The 26,549-nt window shown below is 40.5% G+C and overlaps 1 protein-coding gene across 2 annotated transcripts in view; it reads left to right on the forward strand.

Annotated features, from left to right (window-relative positions):
• LOC127452298 (alpha-1,6-mannosylglycoprotein 6-beta-N-acetylglucosaminyltransferase B-like) overlaps nucleotides 1–26,549 on the forward strand; it is a 236,304-nt gene that overhangs the window by 175,265 nt on the left and 34,490 nt on the right. For both annotated transcript variants that reach the window (XM_051717679.1, XM_051717680.1), the window contains exons 9-11: nucleotides 15,303–15,434; nucleotides 18,875–19,008; nucleotides 26,001–26,131. In XM_051717679.1, coding sequence (XP_051573639.1) covers nucleotides 15,303–15,434; nucleotides 18,875–19,008; nucleotides 26,001–26,131 — 397 coding nt within the window. The remainder of the gene's footprint in view (nucleotides 1–15,302; nucleotides 15,435–18,874; nucleotides 19,009–26,000; nucleotides 26,132–26,549) is intronic.

A 26,549-nucleotide genomic window follows, 5' to 3' on the forward strand; every position in this document is an offset into this window, starting at 1 on the left:
AGCGATGGGCGTGTCAGGGTAAGAAGGGAAGCACATGAAGCGATGCACCAGTCATGCATAGTGCACACTGTACACGCCTCTGGAGGCAGTGTTATGATCTGGGGTTGCTTCAGTTGGTCTAGGCTCAGCAATGCTATGTGGCAATAAAATGAAGTCAGTACCTGAATGTACTGAATGACCAAGTTATCCCATCAATGGATTTTTTCTTTCCTGACGACACGGGCATATTCCAAGATGACAATGCCAAGATTCATCAGGCTCAAATTGTGAAAAAGTGGTTCAGGGAGCATGAGGAATCATTTTTTTAATTGGCCACTACAGAGTCCTGACCTTAACCCCATTGAAAGTCTTTGGGATGTGCTGGAGAAGACTTTAGGGTTTGACTCTCCCGTCATCAATACAAGATCTCAGCCAAAAATTAATGCAGTTCTGGATGGAAATAAATGTTGTTACACTGCATAAGGTTGTCGAAACAATGCCATGATGAATACATGCCGTAATCAAAGCTAAAGGCGTCTAATGAAATATTATAGTATGCAAACAAAAATAAAAAATGGGGCCAGGCAGTGAATAAGAATACACAAATGAGAAAACTGATGACATACAGTAAGAGTGTACAGCACTCTGCGCTATGAAGTGTAATCGAGCTTGAAATCATGATCGTGCCAAGGAGACTGCAGATGTCAAGATTTATAGTGAAAAAGGAAATACATTTTGTATTTGTGTTTCTTCCCCAAAATCTATTGTATCGATTCAGAAGACATGGATAAAACCACAAGTCGTATTCCCTTTATGCCGCCTTTTATGTGCTTTATGGAGCTTGGAAGTTTTGGACCCCATAGACTTGCATTATATGGACAAACATACATCTAATATCCTTCAAATAATAGTTGTGCTCCTCAGAAGAAAGAAACTCGTACGAGTTTGAGATAGCAGAGGGGTGAGTAAATGATGAGAGCATTATCAGGTTTGGGTGAACTATTCATTTAAAATAAAAAATAAAAAAATAAACAGCAGACTGGATAAAAGTGGCTATTATAAAATGGCACATCAAACATGGTTCTGTTCACATGACCCCAAGACTCACCCGTAAAAGGAGTGGGTTGATGAAATGAAGCGATAGCCTGAGGTTGCATTGATAATATTAACTACTTTAAGTTTATGTGACAGCCAACAATTGCACTAGTTAAATCTGAACTCAGTTTTACTCCAACTAATAGGGTAGAAAGGGGCTAAAAGCACACCTTAAAGAAAAGAAAAAAATAGCTTTTTTTCTTGTCACAAAGTGTATCAACATACAAAAAATGTATTTCTCTTAAATTGAATATTGATGGAGCAAAACAATTTGTGTGAAAGGAAATAATAACAGAACGTGATTTTAATTAAAATGATTAAAGGGTGGTGAGGGAGCCTTTTACCCCACACTTTGTGACATTAAGATCACTTCTGGGACTAGAGGAGACACGTGAGATTACTGGAGTCTTTTCTCCATTTTGGACTCCATTAAATCTCATTCCTGTAGGAGAAACATTTGAGATTTGAAAGTGATATAATTTGTGATGTTTATTTCCTATGGGTGCTCGTAAGTTTGCATTGAGTGGAAGTGGTGTTTTCCTTTGCAGTGTAATGTCATTTTTGTATATTAGTAGTACATGGTGCAGTGATGTGATGTATTTGTGTTGCATTTCTGTGCGCGCTCACCATGACAGCTTGTGTGCTTGTCAATTGTCACATTCGCTGAGCTCCAGTGACCCGTAGAAATACAGTTCACACTTGGCTCAAAGTCATTTCTCTTTTGTTCCTAGTTCACAAAGACAACTCAGAGGACTGTGACAGCATTAAGTGGGGGAAATCTCAAATCTTTTAGCCTCGGAAACACACCAGCTGGGACATATTTTTAAAATATTAACCAGTTTTGCCAAAAGCGAGTGAATTGTCGGCCATGAAACTGTATTATGCATTATTTGTTTTAAGAATATATTTTTGACGCTGACAATTTAATTATGTTTCCTGGCATAATTTTTGTGATAAACAGTGCAGGTCATTATGTTACTCACAACGTCATATGTGAAATTCACAGTAAAACTACCTGTTAAAAGATAAATACAAGTTGTGGTTGCTTAAACCTATAAACTCTGATGCATATTTGGACTGCCACCTGCAATTATTCACACCTAGATCTAAATGCTCACCTTACAGGTGACTAATTGCAAAATATTGGTCTCATTTTATAGAGACATTTAAAAAATATAATGATAATATTCCAATAATTAGTACATAATATTGTATGTTTAAGATCTTTTAATGATTTTTTTTATCATGTTTTTGAAAGCCTGTGATTCGGCTCTGTTTGCTCTATGACTCTACACAAAGTGTTAGTTTATTCCACTCGATGGCAGGAAGTATTAAAAAACTAAATCCTTTATCACCTTCCATCAAAATATGCAGATCTGATATGCAGGTGGTGCTATATCACAGGTGGGCACTTGCCATGTGCTCATCCATAGACATTCAGTCTATTTTGTGATCCCACACATCTGCATTGTTTCATTGAATATCTCGGCCTCTGAGTGCACTAGTAGCTTAATCTAAAAGCTGAGATTTCATCATCTATAGTAGAGAACATATTTATATATGTTATAGTATGTATTATAGCAACACCCTGGCAACCACTCACAATATCCTAGCATTTTTGGCCACATTTAATTTTGCCTGTTATAACTGCTCAAAGTATAAAAGAAAATATCACAATGATATTCCTATACCTTCACACCCGATGGCAAATAAAGATATGGCATTTCCTCAGTCAAGACTATAGATTCATGTAAATGCAAACAAAGTTTGGATGAAAGCCATTTGTTTAAATGAGCCATTTTCTTCCTGTTTGACAGCCTGTAAGTGAGTGCTAGCAAGGAGAATGCAATTATTGCAAATGCTGACTAATCCTAAAGCAGATTTGATAAATGTTTGAGCTATAGCAGTTCTCTTTCGGCAAGGAACACCTATTGCTCTGGATGAATTAATCATAAGACTCATTCAATACAAGCAAGTTAGACTAGAAGCATCACAGAGCTCTGGCTCTCCTCTCAGACTGCTCAAGTACAGATATAGTGACTGTAACATCTCGTTAGTGTCACTAACATAAGTTAGTGTGTGTCTCTTTTCTCGTGTGTCATATGCAAGTGTGTGAGCCTACCATACATGCTCTTACCCTGTCTGCTCTCTCTTTTGTGTATATGGGGTTTGCAATGTTAGTAAAGCTACATTAAATCTTTATCTTACCAAGCTACAAGCTACTCATAATTTAAAGTAGTTCAACCTGAAAAATCAAGCTAAATAGCTATCAAATGTTATAATTTAAACAGAAAATCAGTTTTTAGGTGAATATTACAAAGATACACTAATGAGCCAAAACATTATACATTAAACACACCTGCCTAATATGCTGTTGGTCCTCCGCGTGCCACCAAAACAGCACTGACCCACCGAGGCATGGACTATACAAGTCCCCTGAAGCTGTCCTGTGGTATCTGGTACCAAGACATTAGCAGCAGATCCTTCAAGTAAGTTGCGAGGTGGAGCCCCCATGGATCAGACTTGTAGGTCCAGCACATCCCACAGATGCTCAATCGGATTAAGGCCAGGGCAACACCATGAACTATTCGTTATGTTCCTCAAACCATTCCCGAACAATGTGTGCAGTGTGGCAGGGTACATTATCCTGCTGAAAGAGGCCACTGCCATCAGGGTATACCATTGCCATGAAGGGGTGTACCTGGTCTGCAACGATGTTTAGGTAGGTGGCACGTGTCAAATTGACATCCACATGAATGGCCGGACCCAGGGTTTCCAGGCAGAACATTGCCCAGAGCATCACACTCCCTCTACCGGCTTGTCGTCTTTCCACAGTGCATCCTGGTGCCATCACTTCCTCAGGTAAATAGCACACACATACATAGCTGTCCATGTGATGAAAAAGAAAACAGGACTCATCAGACCAGGCAAAATTCTTGCTCTGCTCCAAGGTCCAATTCCAACGCTCGCTTGACCATTGTGCTCCATGTTTTTTCGACTGTGGACAGGGGTCATCACGGGCACTTTGACCAATCTGCGGCTGCACAGCCCCATACACAGCAGAGTGTGATGCACTCTGTGTTGTTACACATTCCTTGCATAACCATCATTAAAATTTTCTGTGACTTGTGACACAGTATACCTTCTGTTGGTATGGACCAGACAGGATAGCCTTCGTTGCCCTCGCACATTGATGAGCCTTGGACGCCCAACAACCTGTCTCGGGTTTGTGGTTTGTCCCTCCTCAGACCACTGTTGGTAGGTACCCACCACTGGTGACCGGGAGCACCCCACAAGCCTTGCCATTTCAGAGATGCTCTGACTCAGTTATCTGTCCATAACAATTTGGCCCTTGTCAAAGTCGCTCAGGTCTTTACTCCTCCCATTTCTCCTGCATTCAACACATTGACTACGAGAACTGATTGTTCGCTTACCATCTGATCTACCCAGACCTTGATATGTGGCCTTTTTAGGAGATGATCAACATCATTTGCTTTACCTGTGAATGGTCATAATGTTTTGGCATGTCAATGAATGTCAGTGAGGATCTGACTTAGAGGCCCTATTTTAAGACCGCTATATATTAAGCGCAGTGCTATGCGATATGCCATATGTGCAAAGTCAGTTGGCATGGCCATGAAGTTTTGATATTTTCTTGCACGTATATATTAAGTTTAGGCGTAAGTTGGTTGACAAAGTCGTGTGCGCAAAGCGCAAGCAATTTAAATGAAGACAACCCGTTTATAAGATGTTGGTAGCTAGCAAACTACCGAAATATAGACCATTTGTGTCTTACATTATTTTGCACAGTTACTGCATCCTTCTTGGATGTCAGTTAATCCTCAATGACATGCTTTTATATACACATTGAAAAGGCAGTGTTCACCAGAATTAATTGGATGTAAATTATAGAGAATGTGAGTATAATTTAATCATGTTGATCTACTGACATACACCACCATGGCTAGTATTAACTGTAATTGTCAGGGGCATCATTTTATGTGCCATTGTAATTGCAGAGTTTGGCACCTGCTGGTGGAATCCCCAAACTACAAATGCACACACTGATTTGCGACTTTGTGCTGAGAATAGAAGTAGTTCACAGACATCTTAAGTACAATTACTTATTTCTTACAAAAATAGCATATTTGGCTTTGTGCAGCTTTATTTACATGGACCTCCCATATATTTTTGCAAATTCACCCACAGTTTTGCACATATGTCCACAGATAGCATCAACACACCCATCCACGCCTAGTTGTGCATTGCCCATGCAACATTCACTTAGATTTTGCGCTCTCACGGAAATTGAATAAGACATAGCATAGCGCATAACATTGTATGAAGTACAACGCAGGTACGAAAATAGAGTCCAGATTGACACAGTCAAAATTAGAACACATACGCAAACACAAGTGCCATGCCGTGCAGGGACTTGGGGAGCGCTACTGTGTGATAGCTGAAATTAGATGAACTTTTGAAATCTGAATGAACTAATTCACTAAAATGAATAAGATATCTTCTCACAACTTCAGCGAGATAGATAGAGGGCATTCTAGGAGAGTGTATTTGATTATTGCTTGAGCTACACTGTGTCTCTGTGTCCAATAGCCATTGTGTTTCTCTTTTTGTAGCATATATTTTTGTCTGTGTGTGTGTGTGTGTTCACAAGCTCCTGCTGTCTGCACTGCACTTCCCTGCTGTCTGCACTGTTCTTTGTTCTTTTCCATAATACATCTATTACTGATACAGGGGATGAGCGAAGATGTTATTCAACACACAAACACAAACATGAGTCACTTCATCTCTGTTCATCTATGAATATGTTGTTATATATATATATATATATATATATATATATATATATATATATATATATATATATATATATATATATATATATATATATATATATATATGTATATATATATATTGTAAGGGGAAGTCACCCACTGGCCCAAGGACGGTATCCAATGGCGTGGCTGAAGGTCTCTTGCGTGTTCTGTCTTATCGTGCGCGACATTAAATAATACTTTGATTATTTGATTTGAGTTCCATTTTTTTTATTAATCTTATCATTAATTCTTTTCTTTATTTCATCTGACTCCAATTATGAAAAACCTCGTTGATGTATCTATGCTTTGAATTTTAGTAATTCTCTCTTCTAGACTGCATTTGTTACTTCAATGTTATTTGGGTCCTGTGCTGGTCAGACACAGGTCCTTTTAACTACAAATTCATCAGTTTCAGATATTAGTAAGTTTTAGACTAAGTCCATATAGGTTCTCGGCTTTATCCGTTTAGTCTTATTTGGCTAAGTTCTATAATAAATTCTCGGTTTACCGTTTAGCCCCAGTCAATTAAGTCCTGTTTTACAGGTTCTCAGTCCTACATTTAGTATTCCCATTTAATTCTACTTGGCTAAGTTCTATTATAGATTCTCGGTTCACCGTTTAACCCCAGTCAATTAAGTCCTGTTTTACAGGTTCTCGGTCCTACATTTAGTATTCCCATTTAATTCTACTTGGCTAAGTTCTATTATAGATTCTCGGTTTACCGTTTAACCCCAGTCAATTAAGTCCTGTTTTACAGGTTCTCGGTCCTACATTTAGTATTCCCATTTAATTCTACTTGGCTAAGTTCTATAATAGATTCTCGGTTCACCGTTTAACCCCAGTCAATTAAGTCCTGTTTTACAGGTTCTCGGTCCTACATTTAGTATTCCCATTTAATTCTACTTGGCTAAGTTCTATAATAGATTCTCGGTTCACCGTTTAACCCCAGTCAATTAAGTCCTGTTTTACAGGTTCTCGGTCCTACATTTAGTATTCCCATTTAATTCTACTTGGCTAAGATCTATTATAGATTCTCGGTTCACCGTTTAACCCCAGTCAATTAAGTCCTGTTTTACAGGTTCTCGGTCCTACATTTAGTATTCCCATTTAATTCTACTTGGCTAAGATCTATTATAGATTCTCGGCTTACCGTTTAACCCCAGTCAATTAAGTGAACCAAACATAATAATATATGTAAAGTTGTATTCCATTCAAACATTTACCAAACATAAGAAATACAAATTACAAATACCTGGTAGTGAAAAAACTACATGCAAACGACAAAGCATGGGAGATCTGATTTGCAGATTCCCCGAGCTTCTCTGCCATCCCTCCTTAAGTACCAAACGATTCCAGTGTTATTTCAGATGTGTGTGTTTGATGTTATTTAGGATTTGGTTTATTAGGGAGTTGTAAGTCAACCTTTGATTGAGTAGGTTGTTTGATGTTTACAAAGGATACACCTAATCTGCATACAGCATCTGGTCACTGTGTGAGACTTGGGAGGCGCATGCCCCAGATAGGATACTGTATTTTATTAAGTTCTTAAATCTTACTTGTGATTTGACTTTGCTGAAAAGGAATGAGAACGTTTTACCAGTCACACTGAGACCTCTTGAATGATACCAAACATGTATGATCAGAAAACCTTTTACATTACAGAACAGGATAAGTCATAACTTAGTTTTTAGTGTCCTTAAGGTGACCTGAGGTGAGAGAGAGAGAGAGCAGATGTGAGTATGAATTGCGTTTTATGGTCCCCAATCAGTAGGGTTTATTTTCTCAGGTGGAGATGCTCCTCTGTGTGAGAGTTTTGTGACGTTGGTTCTCGCAGAATTCTTTGACTTTCCCGGAAGTAATGCAAACAATTCTGTGTCAGTCTTACAATATATACACACACACACACTATCGGCCAAACTTTTGAAACACTTGACTGAAATGTTTCTCATGATCTTAAAAATCTTTTGATCTAAAGGCATATACTTAAATGTTGAGGAGCCGAGACAAGGTCCCAGCCATTTCAGCGTGTAGTTCAGTGTTGTGGCAGGAGGGACACAATGTCTCGTTCCCTCCATCAGGGAACGGAGGTTACGCAAGTAACCAGGACGTTCCCTATCTGTCACTCACTTGACACTAGGGGTCCCTATACGAAACGTCACAACTGGCTGAACTGTGTTACGTGAACTGGCAGTGTGTGACGGGCAGACCACTTGTGCCTCGTAGCCAGCGCACCAGGCTGACACGTAACCTCCCCCAATGCTGTTATGAGTGTCGAACGGCCCTTCAGGGACAAGTCGACTGCCCAAAAGATAGAGACAGGCTAGCCCAGTCGTGGCCTCTTATCCTCTTTTTTTTTCTCTCCCCCAAAAAAAAGGAATTAACTGACTGGGGCCATCAGGTCTACGTCGGGGGGGGGGGTGTCCCTCCCAAGGGGAAGACACCGCGGAGACCACACCCCACCCGGGGGGGGGGGGTATTTTGAGTGGAAATACGTCACGTGGTCTTGCCAAGCTTTGTCGGAAGTATGTCATGTGGAGAAGTCCCATGGTAGGTCCTATCCTATGAGGGAGAAGTTTCTACAAGCATGGTGACTGGGGCAGAGGGGCCTCTGCCCAAGGAAGACGCAGTTTACCAACAGGAAAACGAATTAGCGGAAGATATATGTCGCATGGGGTTACCTATGGGGAACCAGCACATGCGGAGCACCTACCCCAGTACAGAGCTTAGTTAGCACATGTACTGAGCCAGCAGCGAGTTTCTCTGCGAACTCATCTGCCACAGGGCTCGGAGGAAATCATCCAGGGAACACAGTTTGTCAACACTACTGAGAGTCAACAGCACATGTCTTCAGCTCAAGGGAGGTGAAAGGCGCTGTGCGCAAGTGACACACCCGACCAGCTGTCCCGGACTTACCTGCTTGTGCCTGTCACTACACGGAATGAAACCGGTTCCACCCGGAGATTGTAGAACCTCACAAAGGTATTGGGTGTTGCCCAGCCCGCTGCTCTGCAAATGTCTGTTAGAGAGGCACCACTGGTCAAGGCCCAGGAGGCCACTACACTCCTGGTAGAATGGGCTCGTAGCCCTGCCGGATCGGCATGTCCTGGGCATGATATGCCATTGTTATGGCATCAGTGAGCCAGTGGGCAATCCTCTGCTTGGAGACAGCGCTTCCTTTCCTCTGTCCACCAAAGCAGACAAAGACCTGCTCAGAGACCCTAAAGCTCTGCGTGCGATCCAAATAGATGCGTAAAGCGCGCACCAGACACAGCAATGTCAGGGCTGGGTCTGCCTTCTCCTGGGGCAGCGCTTGCAGGTTCACCACCTGGTCCCTAAAAGGGGTCGTGGGAACCTTGGGCACATAGCCCGGTCGGGGTCTCAGGATCATGTGAGAGTAGCCCGGACCAAACTCCAGGCACGTTTCACTGACAGAGAACTCTTGCAGGTCTCCAACCCTCTTGATGGAAGTGAGCGAATTCAGGAGGGCAGTCTTCAAAGAGAGTGCCATAAGGTCAGCTGACTGCAGGGGCTCAAAGGGGGCTCTCTGTAGACCCTGAAGAACTACAGAGAGGTCCCATGAGGGAATGAGGCATGGTCTGAAGGGATTCAACCTCCTGGCACCTCTCAGGAACCTGATGATTAGGTTGTGCTTCCCTAAGGACTTACCGTCCACTGTGTCGTGGTGTGCCGCTATAGCGGCTACATACACCTTCAAGGTGGAGGTGGACAGCCACCCTTCCAACCTCTCCTGCAGGAAGGAAAGCACCGATCTGACTGTGCAGTTCCTTTAGTGCCTTGGCTTGGTGGACTTGCAGGAGAGCCATGGCATACAGGGTGGAGGCGGCTTGTCCTGCAGCACTGTAAGCTTTGACCATCAGGGATGACGTAAACCTACAGGCCTTGGACGGGAGCTTTGGGTGCCCGTGCCAGGTGGCGGCACTCTGCGGGAATAGGTGCACCACGAGCGCCTTATCCACCGGGGGAATCACCAAATAGCCCCTGGCCGCCCCACCATCGAGGGTAGTGAGGGCGGGGGAGCTGAAAGATCGGGACCGGGCAGTAAAAGGTGCCTCCCACAACATTGTCAGTTCCTCGTGCACTTCCGGGAAGAAAGGAACTGGGGCAGGGCGTGGCTGTGAGCGCTGCCGCGAGCCCAGGAACCAATCATCGAGCCGCGAGGGTTCAGGGGAGAGTGGAGGGTTCCACTCTAGCTCGACACTCATGGCTGCCCGGGAAAGCATGTCCATCATCTCCGCGTCAGCCTGTGACTGGGCGACCGTACCCGAGGGGGGGAGTCCAGCTGAGGCTTCCACGTCCGACTGGACGAGCCCACTCTCCGATGCTGCGCTCGAGAGCTCATCACCTTTGCAGGCTCCGAACAAGAGGTCGAACTCGCCATGAGACGAGCCGGCGGACTCATCCGAAAGCTGATCAGGGCAGACGAGCGTGCTGGGGAATGGGAGGTCCGTGGGGGCATACCCGGCAGAGATGGTCCCATTGGGGTCCCCAAATAGTTCCCAAATAGTCCCCAGTGCTAGCCGCGTTGGCCTCATACCCGTAGGTAGAAGGACCGAGGCGGGGAGCCGCAGGGGTGGCTTGCTTTCATACGAAGGCAAGCCGCGACCGCAACATTGCCATGGTCATGTTCTCGCAATGAATGAAATTTTTCAAAAAACTTTTGACCGGTAGTGTACAAAACAAGCCCAGACTGGACTTGTGATAGAAGTATTCTTCAGTGTTACAATGTCACTCTTCATTACAGCCCACTTAAGAATATTATCCATTCCGTTTATGAGAATATTTAGCAAAAAAATAAATAAATAAAAAATTATGCCATTCACGACAATCTCCCATTCATTCCTATGGGGAGCTCTGCAGAGCTTGTCAGAGCGAGCGACTGTAACCAGGGGGGCGCGGAGCTTAGCAAAGGGTCAATTTGCTGAAGTTTAAAATCTCAAAACTATTATTTTCGCATGCTGCCATTTAGTCTCTATCACGCACACGTTGGGTCTCGCCCGTTTTTGCTTTTGACACTGGTTCAGATGACAGTGAGTGAGCATTTTTGGGCACTGTGAAGAAATACAGCAGCTTTCCCATATCTCTCCCACACCTGTATCACCACTTACGGGTGATGTCTCCATTCTCCGTACAATAAATCTGCTCCCGTGTTAATTATGGGACATGCGTCACATGTAATGAATAAGCGTGCACTGCTCCACACAATCAGTTTCTGTGCTAGGATGTGTAGTCGAGTCGAGCCTGTACTGCTTGAAAATATGCAAAATTTAGCCTCAGTAAGTGGGGATAAACATTAGTGAAGTTTTAGGGAGTGAAAAAAAAAAAAAAGAATACTGTAAGCTGTATTAATACTTTAAGTTAAACTGTCAACTATTAATTGCAGAAATTAACGCTGAATTTCCCATCCCAAATATATATATATATATATATATATATATATATACACACACACACACACACACACACACACTGGTGAGCCAATACATTATGACCACTCACATGTGAAGGGAATAACGTTGATCATTTGATCATAACATTGAAGGCCACATTTCAAGGTCTGGGTAGATTGGATGGTAATCGTACAATCAGTTCTCGTTGTCAGCGTGTTGAATGCAGGAGAAATGGGCAGGAGTAAAGACCTGAACGACTTTGACAAGGGCCAAATTGTTATGGCCTGACGACTGGGTCAGAGCATCTCTGAAATGGCAAGGCTTGTGGGGTGCTCCCGGTCAGCAGTGGTGAGTACCTACCGACAGTGTTCCAAGGAGGGACAAACCACAAACCAGCGACAGGGTGTTGGGCACCCAAGGCTCATCAGTGCGCGAGGGCAACAAAGGCTATCCCGTCTGACCCGAACCGACAGAAGGTCTACTGTGGCACAAGTCACAGAACTTTTTAATGATGGTTTAGGGAGGAATGTGTCACAACACAGTGAATCGCAGTATACTGTGTATGGGGCTGCATAGCCGCAGACCGGTCAGAGTGCCCATGATGACCCCTGTCCACCGTCAAAAGCGCCTACAATGGGCATGCAGGCATCAGAATTGGACCTTGGAACAGTGGAAGAAGGTTACCTGGTCCGATGAGTCCCATTTTCTTTTACATAACGTGGGCGGCCATGTTCATGTGCACCATTTACCTGGGGATGTGATGGCACCAGGATGCACTGTGAAAAGATGACAAGCTGATAGAGGGAGTGTGATGCTCTGGACAATGTTCTGCTGGGAAACCCTGGGTCCAGCCATTCATGTGGATGTCAATTTGACACGTGCCACCTACCTAAACATCGTTGCAGTCCAGGTACACCCCTTCATGGCAATGGTATTCCCTGATGGCAGTGGCATCTTTTGGCAGGATAATGCACCCTGCCACTCTGCACACATTGTTCGGGAATGGTTTGAGGTACATGATGAAGAGTTCTAGGTGTTGCCCTGGCCTCCAAATTCCCCAGATCTCAATCTGATTGAGCATCTGTGGGATGTGCTGGACCTACAAGTCTTAACAATGGTGGATCCACCTCGCAATTTACAGGACTTGAAGGATCTGCTGCAAATGTCTTGGTGCCAGATACCACAGGCCAACTTCAGGGGTCTTGTAGAGTCCATGCTTCAGTGAGTCGGCTCTGTTTTGGTGGCACGCGGAGGACCAACAGCATATTGAGCAGGTGGTCATAATGTTTTGGTTCATCAGTGTATATACATTTTCCATTAACGAGCTACATTTTTCAGTGATACGTGGTGTAGAGAACACCGCAATGGAGCCGAAGGAGTAATCAAACATGCTCACCTAATCTTTCCACCCAAATCTCTGTCTAACTGTAGCGCTAGGAAATCCAAACCAATAAGGTGAATCAGTACTTTCAGGTTCTTTCATTTACTTATATATTTAGTGTTGTGAACTCAAGTTCATTATAGTGAGTTAGTTCATTTGGACAGTTTATGTACATAAACTAGTTCAAATAAATGATTTACTTGAGCCCCTTTGCCTTTTATTTTTTATTTTATCACTGTATTTCGATAAAGTTATGTAAAATTGGATGCTTTCTAGTGTTATTGGTTTATATTTTGTATAAATGGTCAATTTAATATTGTCACCCTAATTTGTCTAATGTGTTTCATTACAATACATTACACAATGCATAATAACAGTTCAAATTAATGCACAGATAAATAAAAAAAAGTATATTCAATGTAGGGATGCCACGGTGTGAGTTTTTAACGGTTAGATTACCATCTGAGAATTTTTTTCTTTTTTACAATTATTTGCACATTGTCTTATGCAACATCACTTATGCAAAAAATGCATATCATATAACAATTGTCTAAACGTCTAAGTGGACGCATTTCTGGGCGATATGTGGACGCTAAGGGAAGCCCTTTAATAAGAAAACTGGTAAATACACACACACACACACACACACACACACACACACACACAATAGCAGGTAGTAAGAGACACTCCAATCTAGGGCACAACACCGCTTACGCGTATGTCGAGCTCAGTGATGTGCTTAAGTGTAACCAGAGTGCTTCAAAAGTGCGTACATGTAAGATTACTGTGGGTGCGCAACATGTAGTTCATGGCATTAAATAGTTTTTTTCTTCTGCATCAGTTTATTAAAGCAATCCGTTATTCTGTCAGAAAATCCAACATAAAGAATCGGCAACAGACTCTAATTACTGTCCACAACAAATTACAAGTAAACCTTTGGACTATGAATAATAACAGGAACATTGCTTACAGCAGGCAATTTAAAGGCTGAACACTGACTAAAATGTACATTTGAATGCGGTGAATTTGTACAGAATCAATGCTTTAAATAATGAGGACGATTTAAGACACAACTTTTCAAGTTTACTCGCTGATAGTAACTACACATTACAAAACGTGGCACCTTTAATTCATTACTTTAAAATCACCACAGCTAAAAATATTAAACTTAATAGTTTGTTGTTGGACGACTAGTGGATATCCTGTCCAATTTGTAGAATGTGTTCTTTTCTAGACTCCTGTCTGCTTGTTTCACATCCGTCGTCTTCAGTTAGTCATTTAAATGCTGCCAAACAGCCAATCTAAGTCACTTTTTTATGGATATGAGTCTGGTAGACCTGCTATATTTAATTTAAGCATGTGTTTAAGCTTCAGTTTCATGTGAACTGAAAGTTCACGTTCAGTTCGCGACACCTGGCCATTAAAGGACCACGCGGCCACCGTCCGAAACCATAGCAACAGCTCCAGTACCCACACAGGTGTGTCCCATTTAGGCATACAAAACCTTTACAAAAAACTATTTATATTATATATTTATACATTATATATAATATTTTTGCCAAGTGTAAATAAAGTATTTCAAGGTTTTTAACCGTGGATTCTAAATTCTTTTGATTAAATTAACCGTGATATTTTTAATCGCGGTTAATAGTAAAACCGTATAATCGCGTCATCCTTAATTTAATGCATACTCTTAAATATGTATACACTGTATCATATCAAACATTCAGAAAAAGCATTAGGGTTAATGTTTCAGAAAAAATTTACACTTTCAGAAAATTACAAATTACGTGTGCCCCCTGTCTCCCCCAATTCTACAGCAGTGGTCAGAATACAGAAGTAAAATGTACTGTGAATATTTCATGTTGATGCTCATTGACCGCACCCATGGGCCTGAGTTTACTTTGCTTCACAGTTCACATTTACTATATAGTGTGCTGTTCAGAATTGTTCATAATGTTGACAAATTCTACATTTGCATTATATAAATTATACAAATTATACATTAGCAAAGTGTCATCAGTTCTGGGGTGGGGGGGCATGCACATCAACAGGACAGTTGGTTTGGACCCAGTAATTTGGACACCCCATTTAAATAGGAGACATTTATAGAAAAAACGGCTCTAATTAATGCCTTACCTATGCCCTATTTACATAAACAAATGATCACTGGTTAAGAATAAAAAAGGTATTTCCAGTATTGCCTCTTAAACCCTGGGTTTTATGGTTAAAGGTTTTCACATTTTGACATTCCAAACTGAAATAAGTTCAAAAACCGTCCGTATTCAGAAATTAATTTGAACAGAGCCCTAACCTGAATGAGATCATAATGCATTTATTCCCCTTTCACTCATTCTCTCTAGATGAGAGATGTGGGCGAGTGTAACCATCTCAGAATTTATAATGAGATATCAGAAGGCAGTTTAGCAGAAAATCTGTGCTGTCTTGCACGTTCTCTACAGAAGCATCTGCTCAGAAACTCCGCTTTGGATTTGTTAGTGACAATCTCTCTGGAGGACGATCCAAGAGAAACATTTCAGTACTGATATTCAGCAGAGAATAGGAAGTGCACTCCTAAACATTACTTCTTTCTTCCCTTGTTAGGTCCCTCGGTGTGCCCCCAGGAAGAGGAAGTTGCCCTCTGATCGGTCCTTTGCCCTTTGACCTCATCTATACAGATTACCATGGCCTGCAGCAGATGAAACAGCACATGGGCCTTTCCTTTAGACAACACAGGTTAGTCTGCAACCTAGTCTCAAAGAATGAATGTTACTATACCTAAAGTTTGGGCAAACTGAGTTTTACGTGCCACTTTCTAAGTTTCACCACAGTTTCCTCGTCAAATTTACACTAGAGGCGCTACAACAACTGTGTGTTTTATTCACTTTCACACAGTTCATGGGCACTATGGCTGTTTAAGACTTTTAAAATAAATTGATTAACTTCTGCGGTAGCTCATCTGATAAAGTGTTGGACTTTGGACTCTGAGACCGAGCCTCGAGCCCATCCATGGATGCTTGAAATGAAAGTGAAAGTGGAGCGAAAGTGTCATAGAAGTGACACGATATGACAAGTTTGCTTCAGTAAATATGCTTTGCATGTATAATTCGCTTTTAAAACACTATCGTTTAGGTTTAGGTTAAAGTTTTAGGTTAGGGAGGTACATTTTACTCATTGAAGCATCAATCTAATGTTCACCTTAAAAACCTTGTCTGATTACAACATCATTTCACTCGCTTTTGGTGAGCCTCCCCAAAGGCAGTATTTTTCAGCTTTTGGATGCAGCTGTAAAGGTTGCCTGATTGCATCCAACAATCAGCTTCCTCAACTAATCAATTACCCTCACCTGCCCCTTGTTTGCTTATTTATCTTCAGTGTATTTAAGCTCTCAATCTCCAGACCATTCTTGCCAATGTATAAGTAAATGTATTAGTTTCTCTCTATAGCCGGCGTGAGGTTCATTGAAGTCTGCTCTTATGAAGTGTACTGTCTTACACTTTATAATGGACTGGCTTTTAGCTTTGGTTCTAACATAAACCCTCCTGAACATCTGAGCATCATCTCACTGAGCGTGTTTACATGCATGTTCTTACATACACTGATTATGTTTAAAAAGCCAACAACGCATGCGGTCATGTAAACGCAATAAACTGTGTTCCTTTATCGGCATAAAGGCCATAAACGGCTTATGAATAACCCGATCGACACGGGTAGATTTTTGCCCTTTAAGCCGATTTTGCGTGCCGTGTGAACACCTTACCCTGTGTTCTTACCGGCTCATCCAGTGTGCGAACGTGTTGAGTGCATGCCTTTTCAAAGTTTGACGTCAAAAGTAGAGAATAACGCGATTATTTCAAATGTCATGTAAATGCGGATTTCTTGCCTTGTCAGATTGTTTCAATAAGCTGATTTTAGAGCATAATCAGCGTATTGGTGTGCATGTAAATGGGCTCACTGTGAGTCCTCAGTGACAAACTGTTGCATGAAGAGCTGCTCTTCATTCAGTGAGCTCAGTAATGAGCAGAGATTAACAAAGAGTCATGCACAGCACTGCAATCTCAACAGTATCATAATCCAGAATTTTTTTTTTAATGAATAATGTAGAATATTTGCGTCGTGCTGCTCACACCATGACAGCCACATGCATAATGCATTATAGTTATTGTAGAATCAATTAGAGGCCATTTTTTCATTTGTCATTTGTAAAATATGTATCTGTATATGACTCTGAAATAGAATGAGGCTGATTTGTCATTTGTGTAATGAATCAATGTAACCTTTTTACGATATACCCTCATTTTGTTTTATTGCAATGCAATATTAAAAGGAATTGTTATAGTTGTTATATTTCAAATATTCAGAAGCTTCACAAAATGTATTTTTTCATTTTGTGTTTTTACAATTGTTTTATGAATGTATTTATTTATTTTGTGAAGAACAGACCAACAAATTTAATTTTGGCATTTTAAAATTTTATCTGCAATTTAAAAAATAAAATTCAGCACATTCACACAACAGATAAATTAAGTCCAACAAAACAAAAGTAATTACATTATTTTTGACTATTTTTGCACATTTATTCTTTGACTTTTGAATGCATTTATTTATTAACTGAATTATTATGCATATTTCTCTAAACTAAAATCAAAACAATTTATACAGCCATTATTCCACACAGCACCACAAAATGTCAACAACACTGAATATTTTTCCACCATGATCCATCAAATGAAAGATCATTTATTATGTAATGAAATATAGATTAAATAAACCTTTATATTTTAAACATTGAATATTAACATGATCTTATGTTTCTAGAAATATAGCCCATGCTGTATTTATGATAACATGTTTATGAGTAATTCATACTGAAAAAAAATGAAATGATTAAAAATTATACAAATTACACAAATTTACTCTTCAATAATTTCAAATTCGAATTATAATTCTACATGCTGTTTGCTGCTTCAATTCAAATTTGGGAGTTGAATTTAAAAGCCATTCTCTATTCAATTCTGATTGGCTCACTACCCAGTGTGATTTTCACATTCCCAGACAGCAGGTTGCAAGCTGATACTGACTGCTGATAGTTCAGCTCTACACTGATAACAGTGATTCATACAGGAGGTTTTTATATAGAGACTTCACTTTATCTTTTTTCACTCCATTTACAACTGCCTCCTTTTAGTCTTTGCTTTCAAGAAGTGATTTTGCTGTCATCATAACCATTGTAAGTGTTTACTTTCCAAAATTCAGAGCAGCAGATTTCCTGTACAGAGACCTGGCATCAGTTTCCACCGATGCACAGTAAGGGTTTAAGTTCATGTAGGGTTTACACTATTTTGATTACCACAGAAATTTTTTTTCTTTTATTAAAAAAAAAAAAAAAATGTGGTTACAGTAAGACACTTACAATGGAAGTAAATGGGGCCAGTCCATAAACATTAAAATACTAACTCCAAGAAAAATATTTCAAAAGTATAGCCAAAACACATAAACATGATATGTGTTAACATGGTTTTAGTGTGAAAAATTGCAGTGTAAAGTCATATCCAATATTACAACTTTGTTGCCATGACGACACAACTCCAGTCAACCCTGGAAAAAAGTGATTTTATCACACTAAATTCATGTTAACACATAATGTTTACCTCTTGTGGCTTTACTTTTGAAATAATATGTATTTTAATGTTAATTGATTGGCCACATGCACTTCCACTGTAAGTGCCTTACTGTACTGTAATTGCGATTTTTAAATAAACAAGGAACGAGTCGAAAATATGCTCTGTGGTAGTAAAAAATTATGTTTAAAAATGCTGTCAATTGAGCTTACCTTGTATTGAACCTGGAACATTGCTTAAAGTAAAAATGGTCATGAAAATAAACCCCAGGCGGGGGAATTGTCCCTTCATAAAGAGTTAATTTCTGGTCCTCGCTTCAACAGCAAGCTGCTAATTTCTGACAGTCCCGTTAACAATTGTCCATTTCTCATCTTTTCTGCTAATGTGTATAATCACATTTAGACTAATTAGACACTAATCGTTTCGTACATTGGAAAATCAAGTGTGAGCCATATCAGCTGATCTGCACAGTACCGCATGAAAGAAAATGAACAGATATCATGTTAATTTCTTTATGTGTGTGACACTTTCACTTTTGCTTTTTTGTTTCCACAGGTGCCACATCCGCGTGATTGACACCTTCGGCACAGAGCCAGCGTATAATCATGAGGAGTACGCCACAGTGCATGGCTACAGGACCAACTGGGGCTACTGGAACCTCAACTGCAAGCAGTACATGACCATGTTCCGTAAGCCTTTTATTGTGGATTTTATATATATAAATATATATATATAAATATATATATATATATATACACAGTATATATATATATATATATACATGAGACATGGCATTGGTATACACATAAATGGGGGAAATGTTAACACTAAATATGGCAGTTGTAGGAATAAAAGTCCCATCTAAGAGCCAATCATCAATTTGTAAGTTAATCAAAAATAATGCACTATAAATGACTGATTACTTCTCTAAATATTTCAATCAGATTACTTTACTAATAACTTAATTGAAAAGAGTAATCACATTACTAATTACTAAGTTACTTCTAATAGAGTGAAACTGTTGTTCAGTTTTAGTGGGTAGGTCAGTCTCTGCACAAATGATAGTGCACTTGTTAAGGTGAAGACCTTAACAAGTGAGGGGTTATGATCATAGTCTGGGGGGGGGGTTGTGTTCACAGTTGGGCATGGCTGTTCAGAAGTCTGACAGCTTGCGGGAAGAAACTGTTCCTAAGTCTGGACGTTCTGGCCTGAATACTTCTTAGCCTCTTCCGTTGACATTCAGGGAGAGATTGTTGAAATCAAACCAGGCTATGAGTTGGTTCACGTCGTCCCTGTATGCTGTCTCATTGTTGCTGATGAGCTCCACAACTGTGGTGTCATCTGCAAACTTTGTGATGCTATTGCTCTGGTGTTTTGCATTGCAGTCATGAGTCAGAAGGGTGTATAACAGTGGAGTCAGGACACAGCCCTGTGGCACACCGGTGCTCAGTGTGATGGGTTGAGAGGTCTGTGTGTTGATTCTGACAACCTGTTGTCTGTTGCTCAGGAGGTCGAGTATCCAGTAGCACATTGATGTGCTTAGTCCAAGTGCTGACAGTTTATCAATTAGCATCTGTGGGATGATTGTGTTGAATACTGAGCTGAAGTCAATGAATAGCATTCTAACATTTGAGTCTTTGTTTTCCAAGTGTGAGAGGGCTAGGTGAATTGTGGGTGCGATTGTATCATCTGTGAAGTGGATGTGTCTGTATGCATATTGTTGAGGGTCCAGTGTGGGTGGAATGAGTGCTTTGAGGTGAGCCATAACCAGTCTTTCAAAACACTTCATGATCACAAGGGGTGAGTGCGACAGGACGGTAGTCATTGAGGCATGACACTGTAGACTTCTTAGGCACTGGGGTGATGGAGGTAGATTTAAAGGACCCAGGGATGACTGCCTGCTCAAGGGAGATGTTGAAGATGTCTGTGAAAATATATGCTAGTTGATGGGCACATTCCTTGAGCACGCAACTTGGGATACCATCTGGTCCGCTGGCTTTGCGGAGGTTTACCCTGAGGAGAGTCCTCCTAACATCACTCGTAGAAACAGACAGTACTTGGTCACCTGGTGGAGGGGTAGTCTTGACCACCTTCTTGGAGTTAGTTGCTTCAAATCGTGCGTAGAATTCATTCAGTGTGTCTGGTAGAGATGTGTCATTCATATAGGCGAGGTGGTTCTTCTGCCTGTAGTCAGTCACACATTGAATGCTTCTCCACATCAGAGCATTTGAGCGGAGCGTGGAGTGGTGATAATTATACTTGAGTGGAGAGCGCCTTTTTTAAGATTCCACTCCCCTCGCTCAGTCCGCTCGGTGTCGCTCGTTCAACCCAGAATGCGCTTCATGATATGCTGGTTTGGGAATCTGCGAAATAAGCAATAAGCCTGAGGTTATGCTAATCGTCAATATGCTAAAAATATCGAGAGTTTTGGAAGTCATGTCACCCAGCCTTACTTCGTTAACAAAAGGTTAACTTGACTGTAGTGTAACTACTTGAAATCATAAGTAGTTTGTAGCTTGGCATGCTGCAGTTTCAAAGTAGCTTCCCCAATGCAACTGCTGTATGTGCTGGTTAAAGATTCCAAGAACATTGAAGAGAAAACAAGAACTCTGAGTATATGCTTGGGTGAGTGTACCATGGGCAGCAGATGCTATAGACATGGAGCATCTGTAAGCAATAGTCCATTATGCGCTCACAGGAGGAGAGAAGCAGATGTTCTCTGATAAAGCTTCAGAGTGTTTATGTCTGTGTAGCATATGCGTATTGGAGGCAATCTGAAACACTGATCATTTAAATATATTAACGGGGTTGGGCAAAATTAGGATCTAAAGAATTGGCTCCCTTTCAAATCATGATTTGGAATTTGAATTTGGCATTCCAGAGGATGTTGAATTGGAATTTGAATTGAACATTTCAAATAAATTCAACACAGCAATTTCAACATAAGTTTTGCAACAAATGATTATTACGAAATAAAACGATTATTAATGTTTTAGTTTTTTTTTTACTAATTAGACATAATTCAATAAAATAAATATGCTTAGTATTCTCTCAAAACAATTAACATAGCAATTAACTTTTTTTTTCTTCTTCTTCTTTTTTGGTAATTTTGCCACACAACATCACAAACTGTCCAACACATTGTTGTCAGATAACATATTGAGTATAAATAAATACTGACATCAAAATATTTAATACATTTTGGAGCATTCTGGAAAATAAACTTTTCTCCCACCATAGATTAAAAGTTAATTTATTAAATATAATAACTACATAAAAAAATAAAAATTCTGGCATTTCAAACATGATTATTAATGTAATTTTTTTTTAAATATTTTATTTTTATGTAGTTTTATGATAACATGTTTATTGGCAATTAATACTGAAACATTATATTATTAAAAACTACACTTACAGCTGTTGATTTGATTTACTTCAATGCATTTAAATGTACTTTAAATTTAAAGGGGTCATGAAATGCTCTTTTTTATAGTTTTATTATCTTCCCTGAGGTCCACTGATAATGTTAGTAAAAATTTTTTTTTTTTTGCATTAAAACAGTCATAAATTGGTAATATATGATTATTTTGCACCCTGTCTCTGTCCCTCTGACTGAAATGCTCAGATTTGGCCTAAGTGCCAACATCGTGCAGCCCCTCAAGTAGAGCTATTTTTGAAACTCAATAGGAAGAAACCGAATAAGCACCAAAACTTTGTAAAACTGAATGTCAGGGTTAACACATAATGCAAATCCAACACATTGTGTCCGAATATATTAAACTGTTCATCTCAAGCACAAATGTTAACACTCACACACTTTCTACACCGGACATGAGAGCTGCATCACATAAAAAGCAATAGAACCCTTTTTAATCAATGATGTTGTCTACCATGGAAGCATCCATTGCAGCACGTCGACAGTAAACAGATGTCCCATTCCATTTTGCACTGCATACGCTGGCGCTACTACTGCCAACAACACAAATAAACGGTTTAGAAAGTTCATGTCGACGTGCCCGGTGTAGACAGACTCAAGCCGTTGCATCGCAGCACCAGACACGCTCGGTGTAAAAAGGGTGTCAGCATGTCAGTCATGATGACTTATGAAATATTTATGAATGAAACATTTTACTCATGGTTTTTGCGATCACGTCCAAGTGTTTTTAACTGCCCCATACTTCAATAACAGTTCCTTTGCAAAGCTTGAATTGAACCAACAACTAAATATAGTGCAGATGGGCGAAAGCATCCATGACACGTTTGTGCTCAAAACAGCAGGGCAGCAGCTGAATGGCAGAGAGATTCTCCTCTTCAGAGTTGTAACTTGACACCACGTTGCCCTAGATATATATGAAGCATTCAAAGACATCTGTCTGTGCATGTTAATGTAGAAAAATATTTAAATCCAGACAGGTACATGAAGGTATCCTGTGTAAGTCCACTTAGGATGAATCTCCCATGACAGGCCCAATCTCTAGTTTCTTCACCTGTGTGACTGACTGAGCACCAGTGGGCGGGGCCAAGAGTGCAATGACGGAAAACTAGGCATTGCATATGCAGATGTATTTGTCCTTGTGACGTCACAAGTTCCACGAATTCCAAACGAGCCGTTTTGCAGCTTGGTTTAAATATATGCTCTTGTTCTATTAAGGAGGAAGTTTTCAGTTCTGAAACTTACAGTATGTTTTTTTTTTTTTTTTATAGTACAATGACCTCTTAAAGCAGCCTTTTGTTAAAATGCTTTACATTTTTTCACATCAGTCTACACTCTATACCCCATAATGACAAAGCAAAAGCCAGATTTTTGATAACTTTGCAAATTTATTAAAAAGAAAAAAAAAATATAAAATATTTACTAAAATATCACATTGGCATAAGTGTCTTGACCCTTAACTCAGTACCCGGTTGAAGAACCTTCGGCAGCAATTACAGCCTCAAGCCTTTTGGGGTATGATGCGACAAGCTTTGCACACCTGGATTTGGGGATTTTCTGCCATTCTTCTCTGCAGATCCTCTCAAGCTCCTGTCAGGTTGAATGGGGGCTGTCGGTGGACAGCCATTTTCAGGTCTCTCCAGAGATGTTCGATTGGGTTCAAGTCCGGGCTCTGGCTGGGCCACTCAAGGACATTCACAGAGTTATCCCTAAGCCACTCTTGTGTTGTCCTGGCTGTGTGCTTAGGGTCATTGTCCTGTTGGAAGGTGAACCTTCGGCCCAGTCTGAGGTCCTGAGTGCTCTGGACCAGATTTTCATTAAGGATATCGCTGTATTTTTCTGCATTCAGATTTCTTTCAACCCTGACCAGTCCCTGCCACTGAAAAACACCCCCATAGAATGATGCTACCACCACCATGCTTCACTGTTGGGATGGTATTGTGCAGGTGATGAGAAGTGCCTGGTTTCCTCCAGACATGACATTTGGAATTGAGGCCAAACTGTTCAATCTTCATTTTATCAGAACAGAGAATCTTGTTTCTCACAGTCTGAGAGTCCTTTAGGTGCTTTTTTATGTGTCTTGCGCTGAGGAGAGGCTTCCATCTGGCCACTCTGCCATAAAGCCACGATCGGTGGAGTGTTGCAATGATGGTTGTCCTGCAAGTTTCTCCCATTTCCACACATGGTCTCTGAAGCTCAACCAGAGTGACCATCAGGTTCTTGGTCACCTCTCTTACCAAGGCCCTTCTCCCCCAATTGCTCAATTTGGCTGGGCGGCCAACTCTAGGAAGAACCCTGGTTGTTCCAAACTTCTTCCATTTAAGAATTATGGAGGTGCTCTTGTGTCACTGTGCTCTTGGGAACCTTCAGTGCAGCCAAAAAATATTTTGTAGCCTTCCCCATATCTGTGCCTCAACATAATCCTGTCTCTGAGGTCTGTAGGCAGTTCCTTTGACCTCATGGCTTGGTTTTTGCTCTGATATGGATTTTCAGCTGAAGGTGTGTGCCTTTCCAAATCATGCCCAATCAATTGAATTTGATATATACTGTATGTATATATATATATATATACATATATTTATTTCAGCTTTTATTTCTTTCATCACATTCCCAGTGGGTCAGAAGTTTACATACACTTTGTTAGTATTTGGTAGTATTGCCTTTAAATTGTTTAACTTGGGTCAAACGTTTTGGGTAGCCTTCCACAAGCTTCTCATTATAAGCTGCTGGAATTTTGGCCCATTCCTCCAGACAGAACTGGTGAAACTGAGTCAGGTTTGTAGGCCTCCTTGCCTGCACACGCTTTTTCAGTTCTGCATGCAAATTTTCTATTGGATTGAGATCAGGGCTTTGTGATGGCCACTCCAATACCTTGACTTTGTTGTCCTTAAGCCATTTTGCCACAAATTTGGAGGTGTGCTTTGGGTCACTGTCCATTTGGAAGACCCATTTGCGACTGAGCTTTAACTTCCTGGCTGTTGTCTTGAGATGTTGCTTCAATATATCCACATAATTTTCCTTCATCATGATGACATCTATTTTGTGAAGTGCACCAGTCTCTCCTGCTGCAAAGCATCCCTACAACATGATGCTGCCACCCCCATGCTTCACGGTTGGGATGGTGTTCTTTTTCCTCCAAACATAACGATTGTCATTATGGACAAAGAGTTAAATTTTTGTATCATTAGACCAGAGGACATTTCTCCAAAAAATAAGATCTTTGTCCCCATGTGCACTTGCAAACTGTAGTCTGGCTTTTTATGGCGGTTTTGGAGCAGTGGTTTCTTCCTTGCTGAGCAGCCTTTTAGGTTATGTCGATATAGGACTCATTTTACTGTGGATATTAGATACTTGTCTACCTGTTTCCTCCAGCATCTTCACAAGGTCCTTTGCTGTTGTTCTGGGATTGATTTGTACTTTTTGCGCCAAACTATGTTAATCTCTAGTAGACAGAAGCATCTCCTTTCTGAGCGGTATGATGGCTGCGTGGACCTATGGTGTTTATACTTGTGTACTATTGTTTGTACAGATGAACGTGGTACCTTCAGGCATTTGGAAATTGCTCCCAAGGATGAACCGGACTTGTGGAGGTCCACAATTGTTTTTCTGAGGTCTTTGTTGATTTCTTTTGATTTTCCCATTATGTCAAGCAAAGAGGCACTGAGTTTGAAGGTAGGCCTTAAAATACATCCACAGGTACACCTCCAGTTCAGTACACCTCCTATCAGAAGCTAATTGTCTAAAGGCTTGACATCATTTTCTTGAATTTTCCAAGCTTAAAGGCACAGTTAATTTAGTGTATGTAAACTTCTGACCCACTGGAATTGTGATATAGTCAATTAAAAGTGAAAAAATCTGTCTGTAAACAGTTTTTGGGGAAATTACTTGTGTCATGCACAAAGTAGATGTCCTAAACGACCAAAACTATTGTTTAAATCTGTGGAGTGGTTAAAAAAATTAGTTTTAATGACTTCAACCTAAGTGTATGTAAACTTCTGACTTCAACTGTATTTATATATTGAATTTTTTTATCCTGATAATTCTACCTCAATTAAAATTCAGGAAATTAATTGGAATTTTTAAGGTATTCTCAATTCAATTCTCAATTGCAAACAACCCTGATAGAAGATGCAACAAGAAAGTTTCTCTCTTCTTTTTCATTTAAAATTCTCTTAAAATGCATTAAGTGGTCTTACTGTACTGCATTGACATTCATGAAATTATAAATACTCTTTTTATCTCTCACAGCACACACCCCTGATAACTCCTTCATGGGTTTTGTGACCGAGGAAGTAAACCAGACTGCAAGAATGAACATACAGAAAGACAAAGTCAACAACATGGCTGTGGTTTACGGCAAAGAGGCCAACATGTGGAAGGTGAGAGCGCATGCATCCAATAATAACCAGTCAAACCAATCTTTTTGCAATATATTTATTTCTGCTGAAAATTCAAGGAAAATTGTTTATACATTAAAAAGCAATATTATGCATAGTTCCCTATCTGTCACTCACTCGAAGTTGTGTTGATGTAGTGACACTAGGGGTCGCCCTTGGGAGCCCCAGACACCTCTGATCTTTGAGAAAAGGCCAATGGGAATTGGTGAGTGGAATTTGCATGCCACTCCCTCAGACATACGGGTATAAAAGGAGCTGGCTCGCAACCACTCATTCAGATTTTCTCTTCGGAACCGAGCGGTTGTGTTCAGTGAGCTGAATTACTCTGCCAATCAATTCACCTCGAAAAGCTGTTGGATTTATGGCACATTACAGTGGCTTCTCCCCCTCGTACACCGGT

The sequence above is a fragment of the Myxocyprinus asiaticus genome, chromosome 14 (genome assembly GCF_019703515.2).
Source record: "Myxocyprinus asiaticus isolate MX2 ecotype Aquarium Trade chromosome 14, UBuf_Myxa_2, whole genome shotgun sequence".
Taxonomy (NCBI): Eukaryota; Metazoa; Chordata; class Actinopteri; order Cypriniformes; family Catostomidae; genus Myxocyprinus; species Myxocyprinus asiaticus.